Raw genomic sequence first — 19,228 nt, forward strand, 5'->3', positions numbered from 1 at the left:
TTCTAAGTTAACTGCCGACAGAGATTTTTATTAATTTATTGTTCACCTTTCTTCAAACAGCAAGGTCACTTAGGGTATAAATGTCTATTCTACGTGTCCTGACTGAGACAGTACACACAAACAAAACACAACAATAGACTCAGAATAAAGTCAATTTCTTTAGAAACAGCAACAGTTCATGGATTTAGATTTAAATATTTTTTTTACATTGATTACTCACATTAGTCCATACTGATCACAACTGTTCTAATAGTCTTGACATTTTTATAGACCCAGTTTTAAAAGGAATCCAATTCCTGAACCTCACCTGCATGTGCCTGACCTGTTGGGAGGCTTTTAAGTAAATTCATAGACTTAATTAATAGATTTGCTAATGGAGTGAACACACACATATACAGTGCTGGAGAACAATCCAAGATGTTTATTTGAAATCATATTTACAAGTGACACCTCTGTCATCCTTAACCCACTCAGATGAGAGGGTTGGAGACCGGTATGGACAAAGACGAATGCCGGCAGAAAGGTTAAGACAATCTTCTGCATCATAGATGAAGCAGAGTTTAACTCTGTGAGGAGCTACACATCCGTAAGCCAGGCATGGAGTTCTGTTTGTGGTGGCTGACAACCCAGACATTCTATTAGATAAAATATTTCAATACAATTAAACCAAACTTAGAAGAAAACATACATTCTTGTTATTTTACAGACCATTTTTTTGGATCCTAGTGTTTCTGCTATAGACGGGACCAATGGGGGGGATTCTTCCCCATCTTCCTCTTCCTCATCCATGAATGCCATTGTTGCAGATGGTTATGGAGTCTGGTTCTGCTGCAGCAGGAGGAGTTTTCTTCTTCATAGTGACAGTTTCATGATCAGCATGGGCTATTACAACAACTCCTCTTTATGTAACATGTTAGTCAGATGTATAGGCTGTTATTCATTAACTGTTAAGAACATTTGCAATAATTGCAATAAAAAGTAAACAAAAGCTAAAAGCACAACCCCCAGTTCAGAGGGAGGTTGTGTTGGGAAACAGGACACATACTATTGTGGGATTTATCTAGTTTGATACAGTGCAGATAAATGTTGGTAAAATGCTTCCAAATCAGAAGTCTTGGGTGGATGATCCCACTCAGCCACTAGCAAACTGAAACATTTGGAACTCACTCCACTCCTAGGCTAGTGGATGTTTAACTTTACAAACAAACGCTCACAGGCAGTATGACAAGAGACATGTCTTATCCCCTCTCGCCGATAGTAATGGAGCCCCTCAGGGTTGTGTTTTTGGTCCCTTGATGTTCATAAATGACGGTGTTGCCACTACCAACTTCACACTCCGTTTTAGCTGATGACATAGTTGTGTCTGTTTCTGTAGAATGAGCAGTCAACAGAATAAATGACTCATAACCATTGTGTGAGTTGAAACTGCAAAGGAAACCTGGGTTGCTGTTGAAACTCAGGTCTCTGCACGCACCAAAGTTATCAATGTACATAAAATAGTGTGAGAGTAACAATTCTTTTTAACAAAGATTTGATTCATATCATGATTTGTGGTTGATGCACGTCTGCTGTGATGGTACTTTACATTAAAATAAAACAAACCACTCAATTGTTTGCCTCAATCCAAATGGTATTTTACAAAATCAATTATTATTGATTTATTTCATTTTTAAACAATTTTTCAATAGTGTAGGTCGATGGGATTCGATTAACAACTTGCCTCAGACAGATCAATGTGGTTGGATCTTAGGAATCTCAATTGATTCATTAATTATGTCAATTAATTTTTACACCTCTTCTTAAAAGCCATGTTCAACACTTTTTGCACATCACTGTTTATGTGAAAAAATTCAGAAGCATCTTGGAAATAAACCTGGCCACAGTGGTAGTCGGGGCGAGAAATCTCAGCTTTAGTCGACAGTGAGATTAACTGAGCTGTGAGAAATTTAAAAAGCAACAAGCTGACAGGAAGCCAAAGTGCTACAAGGTGCTGTGAGCTTCCAACATGAGGAAAAGGTGAAAACAGAAAGACTATGTAAAAAAAGAAATGTATTAACAAGAGAAGCTGAAGCAAAATTTGAACTTTTTTCCAAATATGCCCATAGATACGAAGAGGAGCAGAAGAAGTTTACCAATAATGGGGAATCAGAAGTGCAGGGAGATTGTTCTCACTCCATCTACTGCCTGAAAGACTACTATTGAGGACTGTTTGATAATGAGAAACAAATCTATCCAAATTCTAATGAAACATCTTAAAACATAAGAATGTCCCACGTCCCAATTGGATGGACATCATAAGCAGAGCAGGCTACACCTCAAGCAATCAGAACACAGACTTTGATGTGACTGATTTGAAACCTCAGACGTAATGCAAACTATTGTGGAAAAAAACGGGCCAATCAGATCATCGGACCACCAAGGTCACAGCAGTTATGTAGACTTTAACCTGATAGTTCGTGGATTCAGACAGGATTATTTTTTTATGTCTTTGATTGCAGCTCCTCATCTCTGCCTGGTTCAACTTATCAGCAGGAAAGCAGCCAACAAGAAATAAGGCAGAGTTTCTGCCGTCATTCAGAGCAGACAGACCCCATAATACCAGTCTACAGATCCTTAGTCGTATTTCTGACTCTGGCTGGTGCTGATGGTACAACACCTGGAGCCAGTTGTTGATTGATATACAGGAGGATGTCAAGAATGCCTTAAACAATATCTGGCATGAAATCGTCTAATTTTATGTACCTCTTTCAGTAATGTTAAGTGTGAAGTCACCAATCTACAATCATAGACGCTGACCGGGATGTCACAGTCATGGGACATCTAACAGTGTTTAGAGCTGCAGGTCATTGGGATGTCTGTTCCTCCAAGTAGAATTGCAGAGATAGTTTTCCAGCTGAGGATGTGAAGCAAAATGATGACGACTCATCAGTCCATTTCCTGTCGGTGTAAACAACCCCCCCTCAAAGCCACCCCTTTAGAGGGGATCACATGGTGAATATTGCCGGTATGACATCCCCACCCCTTCCCCCTTTAAAGATTCTCTTTCCCGTAAGAAAAAACTAAAAGCACCCCCATCCCCCCTCCATAGGCACGGCTCAGTCTCTGCTTCAATGACAGAAAAAGTCCTCTGAATGACGAAGATCACAGGTCCATGAGAGAGAGAAAGAAGATGAGGAGTAGCAAACTGGAGGACGGGATGGAGGACGAGTTATTCTGCACCATCATCCCCGTTCCTGAAACACACAAGCGTTCATGAGGTTCAAACTTCATCTCTGCTTTTCAGCTATTTATTCCATTTTTAAAACATCAGACTTGCAGGTTTCTTTGAGACACACTTGGCTTGCTTTTCACCTGAGTCTCGGGACACGATGATCTCATGAGCCGGCCCATCTCCACCTTCGCCCCAAGACCGGATCTCCAGCACGACGTAGCCATTATCTTTTGGCTGAGGCAGGCTCACCGACGTCTTTGTCTTGTCTAGAAGCTTTAAAACTGTCTGGTCCTCATGCTTGTACAGAACCTGACCCAGAAATAATTTCCAAACATTAGAATTAGAACTGGGCTTTATGCTTTGTGTCATTGTGACCAATGACACAAAGCTCCACTAGCATACAGTTTCCTGTGACAGAAGACCACTTCCAGTGAGCAGACAGCTTTGACAAAGCTAATCATCGGCTCTGAGCCATCCAGAGCTTTACAACACAAGGCCTTACTTGCAGATTCATTTGTGGATCTGATAGTAAGTTTATATAGATTAGTGTGTCATCTACATATAAACTGTCTGCATAATCTGCATGTTTCTTGCTAAGCCCTAGAACACTTTCGCTATAAAAAGTTACACAATCACTTTTGCTGGGCCATTTTTACCCCATATAAAATACCCAATAAAAAGTATTTGTCAAAAAAATAGATCAAAATATGCCAACATATGAGGAATTAGGGTAGTTTTATTTTATTATAAATTATTATAAATTATTTTATTATTATATAAAAACATAGGAAGGTCCTAAAAACATCCTTGAAAATGACTAAAGAATTACCGGCAACAGTGCTCTAGAGATAACCCGAGCCATGTAAAGCATTAAGACTCAGATTAGAGCCTTGAGGAGCACCAGATTGAACCTGCGTGCTCTGACCTGCAGTTACAGACCTAGAAGGAGGATTGAAGGCAGTTCTCATATTTCTGCTAATGCTTTCTATGTTGCCATTAAAAACAGTGTGTGTGTGTGTGTGTGTGTGTGTTGGGGGGGGTTCATCATTTTTTTTTGGTGTGACATTATTGTAGATGACTCAGACTCATAAAGCCAATCTTTGACTTTGTAATTTGGATGCTTACTGACTTTTATATCTCTAATTTAGAAACTGTGATAATAGTTAAACAGTAACCAAACAGAAAATGAAGTCGGCTGGCGTGGTGACCCCCAAGTTAGGTGAAGTGACCTGAAAAGCTGGAAACATACATCATCAGGGGCGTAGGTGTTGAAACTTCTGGGTGTCAGTTCTTATTTGTGCAGCTCAGATCAGTTGTACTGTTATGTTGTCCACAGACAAACACACATAGATCCAGCACCTCTAAGCCGAACTTCTTGTTTAAACCACTCACCTTGTAGCCCAAGACCGCTGACTCGTTGTGCATGGCTGTCACATGATCCCACCTTACTGCCACCTGGGAGCCTTGGATTTTCCACGACACGTTTCCAGGAGGACGGTTGGGAGCTGAAAAAGGGGAACAGGAGCTACATATTTGTAAGGGAAGAAACAGCATAAAATATCAACCCAAATGCTATGTTATCTACTGTTAATTAGCTTCTCTGAAGTGTATGTAGGCCAAGGCCATACGTGGTTTGCGGGTGGTGACAGTGGTCCGTGGCGAGGGCGGCCCGGTGCCTGCGCTGTTGTACGCAAAAACAGCGACGTGGTATCGAGTGCTGGGCCGCAGGCCTGACACTCTGGCAGTTGGTTCCAAGCCGGCAGTCCTCACTCGGTCTGCGGCCGCTTCCCGCTCATGCTGTCTCCAGTATCGGATCTGAGGACAAAGGAGACACAGGAAACCAGCGTTATGGAGGAGCTGTGTGCAGAAACAGATCACCTCAGCTTCAACACGTTTTCTGCCAGCTGAGTGAGGCTCATATCAGCCTTTACAGCTCTAATATGAGCAAAGTTCTTGTTCAGAGCTGGGAGATTAAAGCTGATAAAGTGCACTAAACAGGAAATAAATTTATTATTGTAGTGGGTGAAAGGAGAGGACATAAACATACTCCCAAACAACATCACAAGGTGATTGGGAGATTGCACGGTCTTTTCCTCTTGCCTTCAAAGACTTGTGCACCGGCAGCTTTCTTTTTATGTTCTGTTGTTTCGTGAGACAAATAGCTGCTACAGGGCAGGCTGGATTAAAGAAGGACTCAACAGCCCCCCCTTGAAGCCATTTAAAATGAACCATACCTGAAGGTTCTGGAGTTTTTGGCGATTCCGTTTCTGTTATGCAACCCCGAGTCAACATTCTTATGATCAGATACTCTGATGCTGCTTTTCACCTCATATCCTCTCAAGATTCCATTAGCGCTCAGCTGCTGGACAGGCTCCCAGGACACCTGGATCTCAAAGGCGGACAAGGCTGTGGCGTTGATGCTCGCCGGCCCTACTGTGGGCTCTGGAAGGAGAAGACAAATAATACAACTAACACTACATAAATACATAAAATCTATCACTCTATCTATCACCAATCAATCAATGTGCTGGGCAGCTCTCTGCCAATCAGTTGACTGGGGGTCTCAGACTTCACAGTCCATGTGTCCTTGGGTAAGACATTGAACTGTTAAACACTGTAAGCAGATTTGGAAAAAAAGCATCTGTTTAATGACTAAAGATAAATGTAAACGCAAATCTCAGACGTCATTAAGTTATTGATGCCCTCTGGTGGTCAGGTAGGGTTTGTCTCTACCTGAGGTCCACGATGATACGTGTGCAGCGCCAGTGACAGCTGCTCCCCAGTGTCATGATTTTCAGGAGCAATACCATAAGATGAGCATCACAGTTGCCAGATACTTTGACTCTTAAGTGACCAAAAAACTCAAAGTTCAACAGTAGCAGCGTAGCACTAGCTCACTTTATGAAGCCAAACTCAGGTTAACCTGAAAGCTAACCTGAAGACTGACCAAGAATTTCTTCGAAAACACAAGAAATACTGACTCAGTTTAACTAGACAACTGATAATCTCTAGACTGACTGCCACACAATTACATGTATTTCTATTAATTTACAATGTTCCAATTCAGAACCAAAGTTCACTCAACATACTTTGCAGGAATGTAGGAAGCATATATTTTTTTAAGAAGGTAAAAAGTTAAATAATTTCTGATCCTTGAAAAAAAATCATTAACTTTCATCCCCTTTGGAGTCACTGGGTTGCTGGAGCCTATCCTCCATTCTGCTGGGTGAAGAATGGGGCAGTCTGGACAGGTGCAAAGTCTGTCCCAGACACCCTGCACACACGCAAACACACAAAGCTTTTTCTTCCTGGGGAAAACCCATCAGAAAGAACCCAGGTTGAGATTCGAACCAAGGCCTTTTTGCAGTGAGACAAAAGCACCAACCACTAGAAATACAGTCAATCAAAAAAAGGTACATTGTCACAACAGTGTTTGACAATGGTCTTTTTAATTTACCAACAGCTATCTCTGCTTATTCACTAACCATTTCACCCCATCATGTTCTAAGGGTTCAGTCAGAGAGGCCAATCCTGCATCTGAGTCCTCTGAAGGTTTTAAAGTTGATTTCAGCTGATTTCAGCCTACACACTGAAACAGACGGAGTCACCTGACCCACCAATCCTCATTGACCCACCTTCTTCTGCAGAGTAGACCTCCACCATCTGGCTGAACGGACCCACTCCTCTGCGGTTGTAAGCCTGGATTTTCACCTCAAAGGGGGTGTACGGCGCCAGGCTTTCATTGTAGTACACATGTCGAGAGGACTCCACGTGTGGGATTCGAACCTCAGACCACACCGATGTGCCTTTCTTTCTGAATGCCAGGATGTATCCAAAGCCATCACCATTTTGGTACTCCCTGGCCATGGGCTGTAGGATTTAAGAGGAAACCAGCAAACGACCAACAAGTTAACGTTTAATTTCTCCGCGACTTCAGATGACCAAAGTCATAGCCCTACATCCCATCAGTTGTGATGCTGTCAGAGGCAATGAAGAGAGGATTTGAGTGTTCTCAGTCAAAGACGATATAAGATAACCCTCCCAACATAAAGGGAATTCTAGAATGAACATTTAGAGAGGCTAACTTTCATTAATGAACTTTTAGGCTGAAAAATAGTGAGCTCCAACACTACAGAGAAGATCTTAATGATCTGGGAATGCAGAACCCACTCACCGTCCAAGTCATTATCAGCTCTTGATGGTCTCCTCCTCCTCCACCAAGTCCACTGGGGGCCACAGTGGGAGCTGAGGGCCCAACATGCACACATGTGAGATTAAGCTCAGGGCAAAATCAGAAAAGAAAGCAAAAGAAGATAAAATGGTGCTTCAATAGAGAAAACCAAGATACATAATTTTTCTTGTTCTTCTTCTGACAAAAACAAATAATAATATAGTCAGACTTTTGGCTCTAAGAACAATTGATTCAAAAGGGGTTTGTGTTGGGGGTGGCACTCTGCAGGGGTGGTGTTTTCTTCACACGGTCTTGCTAGTACAACTTTGTTTCTGTTCAGCTGATTGAATCTGTCCATCTTCTGAAAGACTCACTCCAATTATCTTTTAAGCTATATTAAAAGTTCACCCGTGGACTTCCTCTATCCTCTACCGGGACGCCTCACCTGCAGGCTGTGTTCGGATCATGGCGGATGGCTGGCTGGGCTCTCCTTTGCCCAGGATGTTGCTGGCGATCACCTGGAACCTGTAATCCATCCAAGGCATCAGTCCAATCACACGAGCCGACTCTGCATTCCCCTCAATGTTGACTGGATCTGGAACATGGAGCATTTTGTCAGAAGCTGTCTGATTCAAGAAGACTCAGTGAGTCCTCACAGCTCACCCGTTACCCAGTGCAAGCGGAGTTCTGAATTCCCTCACCTGTTCTCATCTTCTTCCACTCTGAGGATAGAGACGACTGGCCCATGATGATGTACTTCCCGATGGGGCTGTGGTTATCATGGCCGTGACTCCACCACAGCTCCACAGATGTGTCCGTCACCATCTTCACCAGAATACCACCAGGAGGTCCCGGGGGGCCTAGAATCGGGAGGGGTGAGCTCATTAGGACAGTAGCAGGTCAGATCGGGCTGACACAAGCAGGTATGATGAACACAGCTAAAGACAACACCCCAGATAACTGACTTCTCCTTTGGAGATCTAATGCTCTGACAGAAGTAAGACATTCATTTCTGTTCATGGTGGATCTTGTACCTCGAACCACCAGTCTAGCTGAAGCTGAGGCGCTGTCCACGACTGTCTGAGCTGTGCACGTGAAGATCCCCGCCTGGCTTAGCTGAGCATTGACAATCAACAGGTCGCCGATGTTCTCCTGCTGAGAGGACAGAGGGGGGCGCTAAGTGTTCTGGAAAAAGATGTCAGTGGAGCAGCTGCAGAACTTCATTCTTACTCAGACAGAAACAGATTTAGTTTATGATGCACAGTTCCATCAAGAGGCTAATTTTCCTAAAAAAAAAATCTCATGACCTGCTGCAAACATAAATGTTTTGGCAATAAGCCCAAACACTCACCCCCTGGATACGGAAGTACGGCCCCGCGGGGTCCTCTAGGTCCAGCAGGACCCCTTTGAGGGCCCAAGTGAAGGTCAGGTCCATGGTGGGGTCATGGGAGGCATGGCACTGTAGCGTGACATTTTCCCCCTGATTGATGTCTGCATTGGAGGGGGCGAGGGTGATCTTGGTGGCATCTAAAGAGAGCAGAGGGGAAAACATCAAGAGGATAAACAACAAAGCTGAAAACCTGGCAGCATGCTGGGTCTCTGGACCACAGCACACCCCCGAATCAGATGAAGTATGGAGTCTCACATCTCAGCAGCAAATAATACTTGAATTTAAACAGGCTTTAATCAAATCCCTGTTTCAATATATTTGAGTTGGAGACTTGGACTAGAGTCAAATGATGTCAATGTGACTTGTGGAGGCCAAAAGCTACAGACACACCAGGCATGTGACGCGTTCAGGAACACGATACATGCAGGTTCCTCAATGTGCAAGTAGCCCATGATGTTCACACTAGACAAGCAGGGAGGGGCCTATCATTTCTTTTTTTCTACTGTTAACTACTGCATGTGTGCCAAGTACAGTTGGTGCAAATGTTAAAGGCTTTTTCTTTCATAGCTCTATTCCAATATATCAAAGAACATGAACAAACTACAATTATTAATTTCTCCTTCATAAATTTTTAAACGGTTGGCACTTCTGGGAATGAAAAGGAACGCCATTCGAACATCACCACCAAATCCGAGTCCCTGATTGGTCAAAGTACAACCTGATTAACTTTAAATGCATGTTTAATGGCCACACGTTTTTTAAGTGGAGTCCAAAAACAGTCGTAGAAACATACGTAGCTATGTGTGAATACCAGAGTTTTGAATGCAGAAGCCTGAAAGGAGCATTTGTATTGACTTTTTAGTGAAAGTGGGCGCTTCACTGCACATTATTGAGGGCGGTGTGAATGTAGCTTAAGACCTGAGCTGCAGCATCTACAGGTTTCCGGTTTCAGACACTCAAAGAACTTCAGTTTAACCAAAGCCCTGCATGTAAAAGAACTGTCCTAAACAAGAAAAACATGGCTCCCTCGACCCTGATTCTATTTCAAACTTTGTCTTGATGAGGGGAACGTAGCATCATCTCCACAAATCAATATCTGCTTGTGGAAACACATAGAGAGGGCTGATGGGATGCATGAGGACCACTTGAGCTTCTGTGTGGACACAGTGGCTCCTGTCAGGACAATCCAGAGCTTTGACAGTAAAAAGAACAGCATTACCAGTGCTGTGCTGATCAGGAAAACCATAACTTGATGAGAAATCTGCAGAAAAGCTAAATCCGTTTAAAATAAGTAAAGGAGGGAAACAGTGGGAAGCTGGTAAGGAATGTGGAAAAAAACATGTGGATAGTCTAGCATAATGAAGCATAATAAAGCATAATAAAAAACTTACCGCACTAGAAGGATTGATTGTGTTTGGGAAGAGGATAAGGAAGAGGGACCTTATGAGGTTCTTTAAGGACACAATGACTCTCTAATCTGAGGATTTAACCACCTGATGGTCATATTAGATGTATGAATGAGTAGGTGGCGCTGTAATCTGAACATCATCTTCACCTCTGACAGACAGGTGTCCCGTGCTATTGGCTTTGCCCAGATAGTTTTCAGCAAAGCAGGTGTACTTTCCCTCGTCGGCCCGGCTGACATTTCGGATCCACAGGGTTCCGTCTGGAGCAACGGTGATTCTGGGAAAATAAGAATGGGCTTCAGAGAGATGACCAGAGTACTGCTGCAGATAAGTGCAGGTATTGCTGGTGGTGTGCTCTCCCTGATGTGAATACAGATGGAGGCAATGATGTTTTTTTTGCTCTGCAGTCTGTGCAACCGGCTCCATCATCAGAACAGGGAACTTTTCTGACCAGATACAAAAATCTAACCTACAGTCTGGAGCAGAGACCCGTGAGGGTCATCAGGACCACCCAGACCATCTTTGATCAATGTTCTTCACAGAGCTGCAGACCGGCTGCAGACTTTTTCTGGAGTTAGTCTTGAAAACACAGGTTTGCAACTTTCAGAGATGTTTTCATCAAGGTTTAGAATAAACACATTTTTAATGTCAAGAAGTTAAAGTTAAATTGATTTTTTTTAAATGTCAGGCAAGATATTTAAAAACAGAATAGTCTCTGAATGCAGCAGTGCATTTGGCTGTCTTTGGGGACATAGCAATCATTTCATCCGTAATATAAAAAGACGGTTTCAATAAAATGTTTTCGCTTTAAACATAAGAAGAGTTATGGTACATAATCCTTCAAAGTTAAATGTCCAAAAATGTGTATTTCATTTCACTAGTCTCAAAGACTCTGCTGTCTTTGTCAGTGTACTGAAGTTGTAAATAATAAGCCAATTGAAATTAGATAAGTACAAACCAACGTTTTTTAACCACTACATAATAGGATCAGTGAACAAGATTGACTAGAAGGTTTCCAAGTTTTACTGAGCATTTATGATAGTGCATCTGTATGTGAGCCAGCAGAATGTTTTGAATTACATTTTTTAAATTGTATTTATAGATTATTATTTGATCTATGCACTCTTTCGTGTCAGCAGGGATCAGTCGTATCCGACTATACCATAAGATTAGACATCAGTAGGTGGACAGGAGTGCCATTTTTTCAATCTTTCAAGTTTTGCCTCTACATCAGCTTTTTATCCATGTTGTAAAACATATATTTGTGAATTTTGATGGACAAAGTACATTACTCTAATTTAGGTTTCCGCACAGTTTCAGGTCTACCATAAAACTATTGTTTAATAAAATGAAAAAAAAAAATCACTTTAAAAAAAGGAAAATGGAATTGCACTAAGACAATGGAAATCAAGCATTGCCACAAAACTGTTTAAATTGTAAATGATTCTAGCAAATTGTAAAATACTACAAAATGCTCAAAAAATATTATTGGTTAGTGTTTTGGGATTTCTTTAAACTTCCTCATCTCCTCAAAAAGGAAAACTGCTTCCTGCTGTCAGAACTCAGCCATCTATAACCATATTTTCATGGCATAAATAATTTGACCTTCTTTCGCTTTAAAGAAGGAGATAATAATGAAAGATTCCAAGACAAAGTATCAATAAATGGGAGGTGTCATTTCCTGTTTCTGATAACCTATTATCAGCGGTAGTAGTGGTAGTGTTGCTGTTGAACCACCTGCTGCTGTTGGCGAGCAGCTCCGTCCCACGGCTCCAGAACAGGATGGGCTTTGGGGCGGCTCGAGGGCGGCACTCGATCATCACCTGGCCTCCTCTAGCTGCTGGGATTAGCCTCCGGACTGGATTCAACCGGAAGTCTGGGGCTTGAACTGGAGGGGAAAAACAGCATGGAGGAAAACATCTCCCTCTTGTGTAAACAGACAGCATCGCTCAGAAACTCCAGCTTCTTCATACCTTGGACTCTCAGCTCAGCAGAAGCGTAGATGGTGCCATGTTTGTTTTCAGCCACACACTGATACATCCCAGAATCCTCCAGAGCTAGTGAACTGATTTTAAGATGAGCTCCGTTCACCTCCACCCGGTCCTGGAAATGCACAAGGAGATGCAGAACAATGAACAACATGAAGCCACACTGAAGACAGATAATGCAGGAAGAAAGGCATGGAGGGAGGAGCTCTCGGGAGCAGGAGCGACCTTCACGGTAATGTGAGGACATCAGCAAAAGTCAGTACATCCATGAACACACATGCACTTGAAAAATCCAACCAATTTATTGAATAAACTCCAAATCACAGCATTCTAACAAAAACAAGTAAAACTTTAAACCAACCAAAGGTCAGAATATTTAAGATTTTAAATCACCAAATGTGTTCAGTATAAAGTATTTTCTGACTTGATACCTGTGTGGTAAGAGGCTGCCCGTTACGGAGCCAGCGCACAGAGGGGCGTGGTTTCCCTGAAGACAGACAGCTCCAGAGAAGCTCTGAGCTGATCTCCACCTCTGAGTCACTCATCACCTGAACCCAGTCTGGCTGAGCTGCAGGGGGATACGAGAAAAACAAAAGTATAATGAAAAAAATGAAGATTGGCATGAACTTGTTAGATAAAGGTGGTTGTTCTGACAAATATAATGACTCAGTAATAGCTTTTCATTTCTCAATAGGAGTCTATGGGATTTTGGCTTCTTGGGGCCAGAGTGTACTTCCTGTTTGGGGGGGTTGTTACTCAATCCAGTTCACTATATAGAGTCAAAGCATCATACCTACAGGAACAACTAAGTGATATTCAATTGACATTAAAGCAAGCAGTAAGACAGGAAGTGCAAATAATTACAGTGTGAAAATTCAAAGAATGTACAGAATATATTGATGGAGGATCAGCTGTGAAAATTGAACACGTTGTGAAATTATTAAAACATTGTATATTGTATGTGAGTATGCAACAATTTACAGAAGCAAAAAGTGTGACACCTTGAACTGAAATCCGTCCTTGGTACGTGTCCCTTCCCTCTGAGTTGAAGGCTTCACATTCGTAAACACCTTCGTCATCAAAAGAGAGGTCCGGCAGGATGAGGGTGGGGCCCTCTGCAGAAGAGCCGGTTTTAGACGGCATTAGACCGTCCACTTTCCTCCATCGAAGCTTCGGGACCGGACTGTTGGAGAAATCCACAGTGAGGACAACAAAACACATGATGGTGGAGGTTTTGTACTGACAGATGGAGGAGTTTGGATGTCTGCTAAGGGAGGAAAATGTTCTTGAAACAGTTTTCTGTTTATGGTTTTCATATGACAGCAGAAACACAGGATAGAAGCATCTTTTCAAAGTTGACCTTTTCTAACATCTAAGTCAAAGAAAACAAACATCTTAGTCTAAAATAACTCACTTTCCATAAGCAAAGCACTCCAGGGTCACAGTGTTTCCAGTCAGCGCATACGTCTCTGCGGGGAAGCGCACCTTGATGCTCGGAGCTGACTTCCTGGGATTAGCTAAAATCAAAATCTACAATTTAGACAACCATAGTCTTTTAATCAACATTCCCATCCATCTGTCTATATTTCAGCTATCGTTTTGTATTTATTCAACCACTAGATGTCAGTGCAAACACAAATGTGACACCAAAACAGAAGTTTCAATCTAAATCTCCTAAAAAAAGTGTTAGATTTCCTCAGAATCTTGAACATGTGAGAGCCTTCATACCATTGGGCAGCACAGTGAGTGGGATGGGCTTGCTGAAGGTGCTCTTGGTGCTGATGTCCAGGTTGATGGTGGTGAAGCAGAAGTAGTTTGCAGTATCGTTTGGCTCTGCTTTGGCAAGGAACAGGTTCCCTGAAACCTGAGACACGAACCAGCGACCATCGTCGGCTCTGATGAAGTTCGGGAACTCGTTGATCAACCAGCGGTAGGACAGAGCTGCAGACAATACACACCCAGATGTTTCAGAAAGTGTCACAACTTTCCCTAGAGCATCTGTAGTACATAGGTTTACCCTAAGATGAGCCGTTAAGGTTTATCTCTAAACCTTTATCTAAAAGACACTTAAACAAAGACTACAGTATTCTAAGCATGTTTCTTAGTCAGTCTACATGTAAGTTAGCAGCAGCACCTGGGTAATGTGGAGGGGGCTGGCAAGCCAGAAAGGTGCCCACACCCTCATATGCAGTCTGAGGACCTCTACTGTCAGGAGAGAAGTCATGGAGGTCTGCAGAAAAATGACAGTGGGAAGCAGGAACAAAATATTAACAGAGAGAGACAAATCATTTCACTTCAAGACCTTCTCTAAAAGTAAATCTGGAATGATCTGGAAAAATCTGCAGGTTTCTCTCACATCCAAATTTAAGGTTAGCTGCTCTGCTGATGATGGTGCCGCAGCGGTTGATGGCGAGACACTGGTACGAGCCCGTGTCCCGAGCAGGCTCTGGGCTGCTGATAACCAGGCTGCCGGCCACCAGAGTGTGGCGCTCCAAGCCCAGAGGGACCTCAGTGCCATTCAGGAGCCACCTGCCAAGCAGAGGAGGTATCAGCAGATGCACGTTTGATGATTCAGGCTGATATGAGAGCAGCTGTCACTCCATAAGTGTGGGTTCTTCATGCAGCTGGATGTGACCCACCTGTATGAAGCTGCTGGGTTGGCCCTGGCCTGGCAGCTGAGGGTCACCTTCCCTTCAGTCAAGCCCTCTGGATAAATTAGACTGCTCGGCTCTTCCTCAAACACAGGTCCACTGTCATGACCCGACACGCACACATCTCCACCTGGAGAACGTTTACAGTGAAATCATCTCTGAAATGGTTTTTAGATTAATTCTAATGCTAATAATAGACAAACTACAGTTAATTCTGAAAATCAATCTACTTAAAAATACTACATTTGTATATAAATGAGGCTTGTTTGTATTATCAGAACCGAATACATATTTTTTTATAAAAGGTTTACAGTAAAAATCAAAAAAGTTAAATAATGTGCCTCTACCACATATATATGTATGAGGTTTGGGTAAGAAATACCAGTGTCTAAAATGTGTTAAAAAGTTAAAACTCACAACTTAACAAATAACACACCTGTTTAAATGACTTTCAATTATTTATATCCATTTTTAACAGTCATACAAATGAGAAAAAATTTCAACAAACTTTTGAAAAGAACTTCCTAAATAAACACGAATGAGCCGAGTTATGGAAGGAAAAAAAAGGAGGAGAAACTCACTGATTGCCGCCTTCAGAGACAGTGAGCTGAGAAGAAGCAAGCCAAGGACCATCTCCATCATCTGAACCCAACCGGACCACAACGAGAGAGAAAAACCTCTGGGCTTAGACGGGCCTGCACACAAAGAGCGGCTGGTGAAGAACTGTTTGTGACATTTTCCCACAGAACAAAGCACAGTTTCATCTGTTGTTTCAGAATGGAAGGTGTGGAAGAACACAGCAAAGTCCTGAATCTGAGAAACCAGAGATGGGTTTGGTGTTAACACAGCAAGGATCTGAGATGATCATAAATCTAGTTATGGATACCCTGAGTCCATCGTTCTGTAGTGGGATTTATTATGAACACAACAGCGATTCTGTCCATGGAGGTTGTTTGAATGCTGAAGGAGGAGGAGCAGTATGGAAAAACAACTGTCTCTTGCAAAAACTCTTGTCCAGAACAGTTAAAGACTCACTCCAATCATCTTTTAAACTGTTGAAGAAGTATTCCCAGTGGTCTTTTAATTATTATTATGCCGTTTTCAGCCAAAATAATAATAAAAAAACAGTCATTTTCAAGAACTTGGCTGTAGAAAAAAGTTTCTGCAGAGCAGCAGTAGTTCATCAGAAATTCACCTCTGAATTGTGGGCGGGGCTTTTGGCATTCTGACATTCTCTCCTGGTAGCTCACAACCCCTCACACCTCCAGCCTATCATTAATAGTGCAACAATAATGGCGAGAAATATCAGAGCTATTCTGCTGCAAAGTTTTGAACCACATGCCAGCTCAAATGAGGAAAACTAAGACGTACATTGATTTATTTGTCTGCAAGTGGATACATCAGAATGGAGTGGAGCTTGTAGCCTGCCGACTGTAGCATCTATGTCAAACTTAAGCTTTTTCCAACATTAGTTTTTGTCTGCTCCCGATTCACCACAATTTGAATACAGAAATACTCAAAAATGCCATTTTAAGCTTAATTTTCTTTATATATGTCCTCTATTGTGAGAAAAATGCCGCAAGAACACATTAAAAACACCAAAAACACAGTTTTCATTGGAGCGGGTCCTTAAAGACCTGCGTATAAACAAGCATCAAGGGGTGACTTCATTCGAGCACAGAGAATCTCATCCATCATCCCGCTCTGTCACTGTTTATTAGAGAACAAAAGCAGCCCCACAAACCCCCCCTCCACCACTGAACACAACCCCCCTACACTCAGTCTGACATCATGTTTGGCTAAAAACAGCTGATGGTTTTCAGAATCTGATTAACATTTTGTTAGGAGAATCAAAGTATTTTTACATCTCAATAATATGCAGACATAGATGAACAAACTCAGTGATCACATGACCCATTGGTTGTTGTCACCATCTTGATCAGCGGTGACATGACCAAGCCCTTGACAGTCCAAACATGGTAAATGGTATGTACTTTATTTTCCAATTAGAGGTTGACCACTCTACCTCTGTACCATGGCGATCAATGGTCAACAGCAATAATTAAAACACAATCAGTATTAGCTGAGGATTTGATCATCTTTTGCCATTCAATAGGTCACAGCCCCATATGTGATGAAAATAAATCTCAAATACTGAAATAAATTAAAAGTGAATCCCTTGTATATCTAGGACTCATTCTAATTCACTGCTTTTAATCGTGTGATGAATGGTGTGGCCTGGAGAGTAAACTCCTGCGCTCTCATAACATGGATGGATGGATGGATGGGTGGATGGATGGACGGACAGATGGACGGACAGTAAAAAGGAACATTCAGCTTCTTGTGACCCATTTCCAGCACCTCCAGCATTATTACTCTCTTTGCCAAAGTTGGACTTCAATGATATTTACATCTACCTGGTGGATAAATCCTAACATTACCACTACCAGACAATGAACATGTACAAAATGACAAAAAAATGCAATTATCTGATAAAAATAGTAAGTATTTTTAATTAGAATAGGTCAATGCTGTAATCTTGGGGGTAAAGAGGCAGAAAATCTTTGTGAAGGTGAGATCTAGTGCTGAGCAATATGGAAAAAACAGTATATCACGATCTAAATTATTTAACATCAAAATAACAATATATATCCTGATAGAACACAGTAAATAATATATTTTCATGTATTTTTTTAAAAACTTGACAAAAATGTTAACACTTACTTTTCTCTGACTCTATTTTCGTTAAGTAACATTTAACTGAATCATCACAAATTTGAAAAATTAGTGTAAAGTGCACACCAGTTTCAAGTTTCTTAGTAGGAAAACACATTTTTTGTGAATAAATTCACCAATAAAAATAAAAAAATTAAAACGATAGAAAATAATTGGTGATATAGACATTTTTATATCACCCGCACGATATATATTGTCATATCACCCAGCACTAGTGAGAGCTATTGAATAATGCTAGCTATCAAATATGTTTGTTTATTTCTCATGATGTTGTAGATATTTTTGGGATGATTAAAGGTGGTTTCATCTTTATGAGCCTAAGCAGGCAAAGTGAATATGATGTACGTTAACTAAACCAGGACAGCTGTCCTTCATCTTAAGTTGTTCTTTCTACGTCTCAGTCTAATAGTCATCCCACAGCTGCCGTCAGGCGTCTGAGAACGAACACATGGGGAGGCCCTGTCCTAATAAGCTCCTCTTCCCCAGAGAAGCTCCTCTTTGCTCCTATCCTGAGGTCAGCCCAACAGGTAACAGCTCACCTCTGCAGAAAGAAGACTTCTCATTATAGGAGTCTCAATGACAAAACCAAAACATGACCCAGAACTTTTCAGGCAAAACTCACTGGATCCTATTTTTAAACAACAGCAAGTGTTTAGGAGTAGAGTGGATCATTTGTGACCCATTTAGAATGGGCTCTATATGTTATGAAATGAAATATACATGTGTGTAACATTGAACAAAGAACTGTGGAACGGTGGTCTGATGAGCACTAAAGAGAGCCATAGCAGCTGGAAGTGGACATGCAGAACATCCAATTCTTAGGTAGAATTATGGCAGAGTAAGTTCTGACTGTAGTCTTGATCATAGATTCAAAGCACAAAAGACCAGATCCCTTGCTATCAAAGTTGATGCGATTTTAAGGTTCTAGTGTAAACTGAGACGTGCTCTTCAAGAGGAAGACCTCCTCATCTTCTGTGTCTGGCAGCAGAAGAAGACTGAAAAGAACAAAACCATCCAGACACCATCTGTGGACCAGGCTCTGAGGAAACCTGCTGTGTCAGCACCAAAGGCAGGAAAATAAAGGCTCCTCATTGGTCACCATCATAAATCTGTACAGGTGACAAGTCAGCACCCTATAACCTTCTACCTGCACCCCAAATAGATCAGTGTAAGACTCTGCCAGGTACTGACTTCATTTTAAACACGTCCTCCAGAGCCTGTTCGATCCTGACTCCAAGAGGACGTTGGTGAGACCACAGCCCCCATCACTGAACCTACTCTGCACAACCAAGGGATTTAGAACAACTGAACATCAAAGCAGCTGGTTATTGGAAATTCAGAACCTTTTTTTTAACATCACAACTTCAGAATACCAAAAAAGTAAAGCCCTAAGTATCAAATTAAAGCTTCTGTTTTTTTGCTCAGCTGCTTCACAAACATCACACCGAGCATATATACTAGCTGTAGTAGCCAATCTATGAAATATTTACATTAAACTAAGGGATCACAATCCAAAACATTTTGATTTCCTAATAATTTTAAACCAGTGATGTGTATTTTTCATAAAACAGCTAGTAAATTCAAAATGGAACTAGATTTGCAATTCCTGAAGAAATTGCGTCTGATTGCTGAAAGCAATAGCGCTTTGAAGCATTTTACAGCCGCAAGTGTGAAA

General features: G+C 41.8%; 1 protein-coding gene across 4 annotated transcripts in view; it reads right to left on the bottom strand.

Moving 5' to 3' along the window:
* Positions 1-393: 393 nt before the first annotated feature.
* Positions 394-19,228, bottom strand: part of cntn2 (contactin 2) — a 21,307-nt gene continuing 2,472 nt past the window's right edge. For 3 of the 4 annotated variants that reach the window (XM_024269835.2, XM_024269833.2, XM_024269836.2), the window contains exons 2-23: positions 15,399-15,512; positions 14,806-14,947; positions 14,523-14,695; positions 14,301-14,396; positions 13,895-14,107; positions 13,581-13,683; positions 13,168-13,349; positions 12,598-12,734; positions 12,152-12,281; positions 11,916-12,066; positions 10,328-10,455; positions 8,734-8,909; positions 8,417-8,537; positions 8,084-8,242; positions 7,828-7,977; positions 7,386-7,456; positions 6,847-7,081; positions 5,538-5,653; positions 4,840-5,026; positions 4,604-4,716; positions 3,352-3,520; positions 394-3,233 (exon numbers count right to left, since the gene is read on the bottom strand). In XM_024269835.2, the coding sequence (XP_024125603.1) occupies positions 3,142-3,233; positions 3,352-3,520; positions 4,604-4,716; positions 4,840-5,026; positions 5,538-5,653; positions 6,847-7,081; positions 7,386-7,456; positions 7,828-7,977; positions 8,084-8,242; positions 8,417-8,537; positions 8,734-8,909; positions 10,328-10,455; positions 11,916-12,066; positions 12,152-12,281; positions 12,598-12,734; positions 13,168-13,349; positions 13,581-13,683; positions 13,895-14,107; positions 14,301-14,396; positions 14,523-14,695; positions 14,806-14,947; positions 15,399-15,459 (3,105 nt within the window). In that variant the 5' untranslated portion in view covers positions 15,460-15,512 and the 3' untranslated portion in view covers positions 394-3,141. The remainder of the gene's footprint in view (positions 3,234-3,351; positions 3,521-4,603; positions 4,717-4,839; positions 5,027-5,537; positions 5,654-6,846; positions 7,082-7,385; positions 7,457-7,827; positions 7,978-8,083; positions 8,243-8,416; positions 8,538-8,733; positions 8,910-10,327; positions 10,456-11,915; positions 12,067-12,151; positions 12,282-12,597; positions 12,735-13,167; positions 13,350-13,580; positions 13,684-13,894; positions 14,108-14,300; positions 14,397-14,522; positions 14,696-14,805; positions 14,948-15,398; positions 15,513-19,228) is intronic. The other variant, XM_024269834.2, reaches the window with a different exon arrangement.

This window comes from Oryzias melastigma, linkage group LG5 (genome assembly GCF_002922805.2).
Source record: "Oryzias melastigma strain HK-1 linkage group LG5, ASM292280v2, whole genome shotgun sequence".
NCBI lineage: Eukaryota > Metazoa > Chordata > Actinopteri > Beloniformes > Adrianichthyidae > Oryzias > Oryzias melastigma.